The following is a 5,907-nucleotide window of genomic DNA, read 5'->3' as shown; positions in this document are numbered from 1 at the left end:
TTGCCCAAATTAGTCCAATTTTCGTCGTGAAATCGAAACCCCCAGCTCTCCTACATCAATCATAAAAATCCCAAATTTCCCAAATAATACAATTCTAGGGTTTTTTTTTCCAAACCCCAATATTTCCCCCAGTTTTTAAGGTTATCAATTTTGCTTAATATATTCAATTCTTTATCAATGGAGGACAAAGAAGTTATATAGCAATGCGACGCCGCAGATTCCTTGAAGTGAAGATGTCGAGGAATTGAAACCAAAAAGTGAGGAGTTGGTTAGAGAAGGTGACAGAGTTGGGGTTTCAGAAAAACAGAGTAAAGCAAGGTTGACGATGCGAAAAAACAAAAGAAGCTCGGTGGTAGTAGTTGAGTTTCATTGTATGCTAAATTGATTTTGGGGATTTAGGGTTCTCTGATAATCATTCACACACTGATGGTGAACGCGCCGGTGAATGACGATGATGATGAGGAGATGACGGCACAGGTGGTATGGTGGTTCTGGCGTCAGAGAAAGAGAAACGAAGAAAGAGAAGAGGAGATAACAAATAATACTTAAATAAGGAGGGAGAAGGTTACTTGATGTAACCGATCAGAATTTTAAGTGGATTTATTATGGGAAGTATGGGGCAATAGGATGGATTTAATTAGAATAGCTGATAGGATAGAGTAATTTAAGCAGGTCAGCCATATGATGGATTATTCCTATGAAATAACCCTTTTCTTTATCTCCTTCTCAAACCAATTCCCCAAGCAACTCTCTTTGCGATTCAAATGTCGACTTCTTCTGGTCAAGGTAATTCAATTCATTACTCGATAATTGTGAATTCTTATATGCAATCACTTGCTTTTGTGTAACTAATACCTGTGAATATAATTAGGGTTAAGACATGCTAGACAAAATTCATAAGAAGTATAATTATTACTCGTATATAATTTACATGTGAATTATGTGTAGCGAAATTAATCACCACATAGAAGAAATAAGAGAAAGACAATTCAAAAAAAGATGCTAAAATATGCACATACCCATAAGAAAAAAATAATTTACATGTTTTTACACTGTAAACTAATTTTTGAGGTAGTGTTAATTTTTGAGATAGTGTTTTATGATTGCTTTTAGATGTTAGCTGTGCAAATATCATTACTTGCAAGTGTTTTTATGGGGGGAAATTAGCGTCAAAAGATGACACGGTTAAGTATGTTAGTGGATCATCTCTTCAGTATATTTTGAATATATTTGAGTTAACTTTGAAAAGAGTAGAAGACATGGTTGAGATGTTATATGGTCACCGAGGTTCGATATGTTTTTATCTCATTAAAGGAGTGGGTATGGAATTATTATGCGACGTAGAAATAATAGAGGAGTTGCAAGTGGAAGGGGCTACACACGGGGCTATTGAGTTGTATTTTGAAGGGGAGCCTCTCGAAGACATGGATGTGAGGGCTGATTTCTCGAAGGAGACTTGTAACACCCCGGCCCAAACGTAGGGTTGGGAGCGGTCACTCACGGTAGCTCGTCAGGCTGTGTACATAGCCCAAAAATCAACACGGGTCCTTTCCAGCGCATTTTGTCCTCACTCTTGCGCATCCCGTGAACCTTACCAAGAGGTCACCCATCCTAAGACTACTCTCAGATAATCACGCTTACCTGTGGAGTTCTTTCACATGGATAACCATAAAACAAAGTACAATTTGTTGATATGAGTAGTACTTTCAATCCCTTTAAGCACTAGTCAGATTTTAAGCCTATCAATGGACCTTTTCAAGGGGGTACACTACCCGAATAATGTTTTCGGTTCAGTGGAGTATTACACAACCCCATTTGAAGAACACAACGTCCTCGTTGCACCTGGGAGCATCTGACCGCAGCCGAGCCAAACCCAGAATCCTCCCCAGCTAGGTTGGTGTCCCGGGTACTTCAAACCACAAGCTCACCAGACGGTCGCAGGGCTGCTCTGATACCACTTGTAACAACCCGGCCCAAACGTAGGGTCGGGAACGTTCACTCACGGTACCTCGCCAGGCTATGCACATGGCCCACAGATCAACACGGGTCCTTTCTAGCGCATTTTGTCCTCACTCTTGCGCATCCCGGGAACCTTCTCTGGAGGTCACCCATCTTAAGACTACTCTCAGCCAAGCACACTTAACTGTGGAGTTTTTTCACATGGATAACCAAAAAAGAAAGTGCACTTTGTTGATATGATTAGTACTTTCAATCCCTTTAAGCACTAGTCAGATTTTAAGCCTATCAATGGACCTTTTTAAGGGGGTATCCCACCTGAATAACGTTTTCGGTTCAGTGGAGTATTACAAGACTAATCCACGAAGCAATTCTCAAGTGCAAGTAAGGGTTTCTAATATATAAAAAATTGGAAATACAAATGCAGATTCTGATGAAGAACTATGTTGGAGTGAACCCGAAGAAGTTATTCAGGACCAAGAAGCGGGCAGTAGTGATGAAGAATTTATTGATGCACAAGAGAAGAAAAAACAGAGGATTTCTATGAGACATAACTCGGAAAAGAATCACACCATGGAACAGAATGAAGTAGGAAGTGAGAGGATGAAAGGGGTCAAGAATGATTATTGAGGTAAATATGAAGATGATTACGAGATGATTTGCCAGCAATAATTATACGAAAGAGATTTGGATAACGAAGGCCCTCTTAGCATAAGTGATGACGATGAGAATATTGAAATTCATGAGAAAGTTAAGTGGCCGATGTATGATCATAATGCACCATTTGGTTCCGTAAACTTTGAACTGGGGAAATTATTTGACAAAGTGAGGTGCTTAGAAAAGCAATAATTTACTATAGTTGTCAGACAAATAAGGCATGGAATTATTGTCATAATGAACCAGCAAGTGCAAATGAAAAGTAAGCGCAAGATATATAAAAAAGTATGAGTGCTTGCAGATACGCTTTTTGAAAGATGTTCATACTTGTGCGCCGACTAAGATTAATAAAAGGGCCCCAATGCTAATTTTTTTGCTGAAAAGTAACAAGAGAAACTACTCAAACATCCTACATGGTAACTGTATATGTTCAGGAAAGACATTGAAGACACATATGGTGTAAGGATTAGTAGATGGCAAGCTTCTCGTGTTAAGAAAAATGCATTGTCTGCATGTACAAAGGTAGTAGAAAAACAATATAGTTCCCTTAGAAATTATATGTATGAATTAACGAGATCCAATAAAAGTAATAGTGTTTTCTTAGCTCTGAAACCTCATATATCATGATCAATCCACAGTTTCATATGTTTTATATTAGCTTTCTCGCTATAAGGAAAGGATTCATGGATGGTTGTAGAAGAGTACTTAGTTTAGATAGTGCTTTTCTCAAAGGTTATTATAAAGGCGAGTTGTTATGTGCTCTTCTAGGGATGCTAACAACCAAATGTTCCCGGTCGCTTGGGCCGTAGTAGAATCAGAACTGAAAGAGTGTTAGTCTTGATTTCTTGGATATCTTATCGAAGATCTACAAATTCAAACTGGTGAAATTGGACTTTATTATCCGATCAACAAAAGGTACGTCGTTTGTTGCATTTTTTTTCATTTTAGCTGATATTTTTGATTGTTAATATCTATAAATTTTATGCACAAATGTAATCAGGGTTTGTTGTCTAACATCGCTAACTTGTTACCTGACGCCGAGCATAGATTATGCGTGCGACACATCTTTACTAATTGGATTAAAGTTGTTAAAGGTGCGCCTTTACATAAAATCTTTTGAAAGCGGTGAAATCATACACAGAGGAAGGGCTTAATTATGCAATGAGTGAACTACAAAAACAAAGTCAAAAGTTCATCTAGAAATGTGTTCAAGAGATGTGAAAAGATTTTGTAGATTCTTTTATAAAAAATGGGCGTGTACAGGTGTTACTTGCAATAATATGGCAGAGACGTTTAACTCGTGGATCCTTGAAGCCAGGAAAAAACCTATTTTAACCATGCTAGAAGAAATAAGAAGAAAAGCTATGTGTTGGATGGTTGAGAAAAAAACACAAGCTGCTAAATGTAGGAGCATTATCACACCGAGAGTTCAAGCAACAATAAATGACCATATGCAAGCTACAAGGAACTGGAAGGCTATAGAAGCGAGTGAAAATGTGTATGAAGTAGAATATGTTCACAATAGTATGCTCACATTTGCATAAGCTACACAAAAACTCTTGTACTTATAGATACTGGGATATAAATGGGATTCCTTGTGAACATGCAACTACAGCAATATGCTCAAAGAATGAAAATCCTGAGATTTATGTTGCATCTTTGTATAGTAAGGAAGCTTGTTATGAAACATCATATGCATTATCCTTGAAGCCATTATATGGCCAAAGCATATGGCAACAAGATGATGGAGGAGAAATTTTACCAAGTGATCCTAGAATTAAGTACGGAAGACCTTCAAATAAAAGGAAAAAAAGCAAATACATACAGAATTCCGAAAGGTGAAAAATAATTGTGCTCTAACTGCAAGGCACCGGGCCATAAGAGTCGTACATGCAAGTATAAAGTACCTATGACTTGGATGCTGCTTTTGACACCTTTTTTCCTGAGATTGTTGAAAATTTGATGGACCATTTTTGTATTCAGACAAATTATAAGACATGTGTATGAGAAATGGAACAATATGCATTTGGGATTTCTTCAATTATCTTATCAGTTTTTATATTGTTTTCTTAAGATTTCACTGCTATTATCAATGCTCCATTTTACCTTTTTCTTATCTATCTAGACAAATGTAAAATTGGGTGCGATGCTCTCATGAATTTCATTTCTAGCTAGCTGGAAAACTCTAGCAAATTGGTTGTTTCAAATCTACAGAAATTAATTAAAATTCAATTGGCATTTGTACACAAAAAGAAAAAGAGAAAGAGGCCTTACTCTAGTCTTTATTAAGCTATGATTTATAACGTACATCAAGGTATTTGCAGAACAACCAGTAATTAAATTGGAGACCACAAGTTTTTTGTCCACATCAAGCACCGCTTACAAACTTGTTTACATAAAATTGGGGTAGGGGACTACAATAATTATTGCATATGTGAATCTGATGAAGAGACTATTTCACACCTTTTTTTCGATGTGAATACAGTAGAAGGATTTTGCACACTTGACTTGATATTGAATTGAACAAGTTATCAGATTGAAAAAAACGAGTGCTAAGAGCAACTATTAATGCATGCATTTATCAAATTTGGAACCAAAGTAACAACAGCAGGCTGGAGTTTACAACTGAACATCCGCATAGAGTTTTTTAACAGATCGTGAGTACTATTTTAATCAGATGTAAGCAACTTGTTCATAAACCATTACGAGAAAAAGGATGATGAATGGTTTAACTCTTTGGAGATGAGCTAACTTGATTGAAAATCTTGATTTGCCTCTCGGATATGACTAGCTGAAATACCGGAGCTGAAAATAATGGTGTCATCGTGTTACTAGCGTACTCTGCATCGATTTTCCTTGAGTTGGCCTCCTCTTCATCGTTCTACTGGGTTTGTGGAAGATGGAGAGTGAGAAAGGAGGAGTTAGGTGAAGTAGATGAATGGGTAGTAGTATTGATGAATGGTAGTGTATTGTGTTAGTTGTATGAATTATTTTTATACGTAGATTGTACATATAAAATTAGAAGTGTATGGAGTATTTTGTGGAGAAATTGGTATGGGATTGAATTTCACATTTAGTAAGACTTATGGGGGTGAATTGCTACGGATGAAAGTTAGGGTTTTAATCGCCACTTTCGCGAAAAAAAAGAAAATTGTAAAAGATGTTTTATTATTCATATATTTCGGCTACTAGGTGCAAAATTGTCTTACATAAAATTTCGCAATAAGTTAATCCTCAAATGTAATAAATCATCGTAATCATTAAGATTTTAACGAATCAAATAACATGAAATTG

The 5,907-nt window shown here is 36.7% G+C and overlaps 1 protein-coding gene across 1 annotated transcript; it reads left to right on the top strand.

Annotated features, from left to right (window-relative positions):
* The first annotated feature begins 2,718 nt into the window (after positions 1 to 2,718).
* Positions 2,719 to 4,455, top strand: LOC141613257 (uncharacterized). Its single transcript, XM_074431996.1, has 5 exons — positions 2,719 to 2,786; positions 3,048 to 3,135; positions 3,614 to 3,707; positions 3,877 to 4,111; positions 4,185 to 4,455. The coding sequence occupies exons 1-5, from the start codon at positions 2,719 to 2,721 to the stop codon at positions 4,453 to 4,455; spliced, it is 756 nt and encodes a 251-aa protein (XP_074288097.1).
* The last annotated feature ends 1,452 nt before the right edge of the window (positions 4,456 to 5,907 follow it).

Source organism: Silene latifolia, chromosome 11, assembly GCF_048544455.1.
Source record: "Silene latifolia isolate original U9 population chromosome 11, ASM4854445v1, whole genome shotgun sequence".
NCBI classification, from domain to species: Eukaryota; Viridiplantae; Streptophyta; class Magnoliopsida; order Caryophyllales; family Caryophyllaceae; genus Silene; species Silene latifolia.
The sequence above is the reverse complement of the archived record's forward strand: the minus strand, read 5'-3'. Positions and strand labels throughout refer to the sequence as shown.

Excerpts from the sequence above, each read along its gene's own strand:
- LOC141613257 (XM_074431996.1), top strand. The coding sequence starts at position 2,719 with ATGTATGATCATAATGCACCATTTGGTTCCGTAAACTTTGAACTGGGG. Across the intron at positions 2,787-3,047 it reads AAATTATTTGACAAAGTGAG|GAAAGACATTGAAGACACAT; the intron begins GTGCTTAGAAAA and ends GTATATGTTCAG. Across the intron at positions 3,136-3,613 it reads CATTGTCTGCATGTACAAAG|GGTTTGTTGTCTAACATCGC; the intron begins GTAGTAGAAAAA and ends AAATGTAATCAG.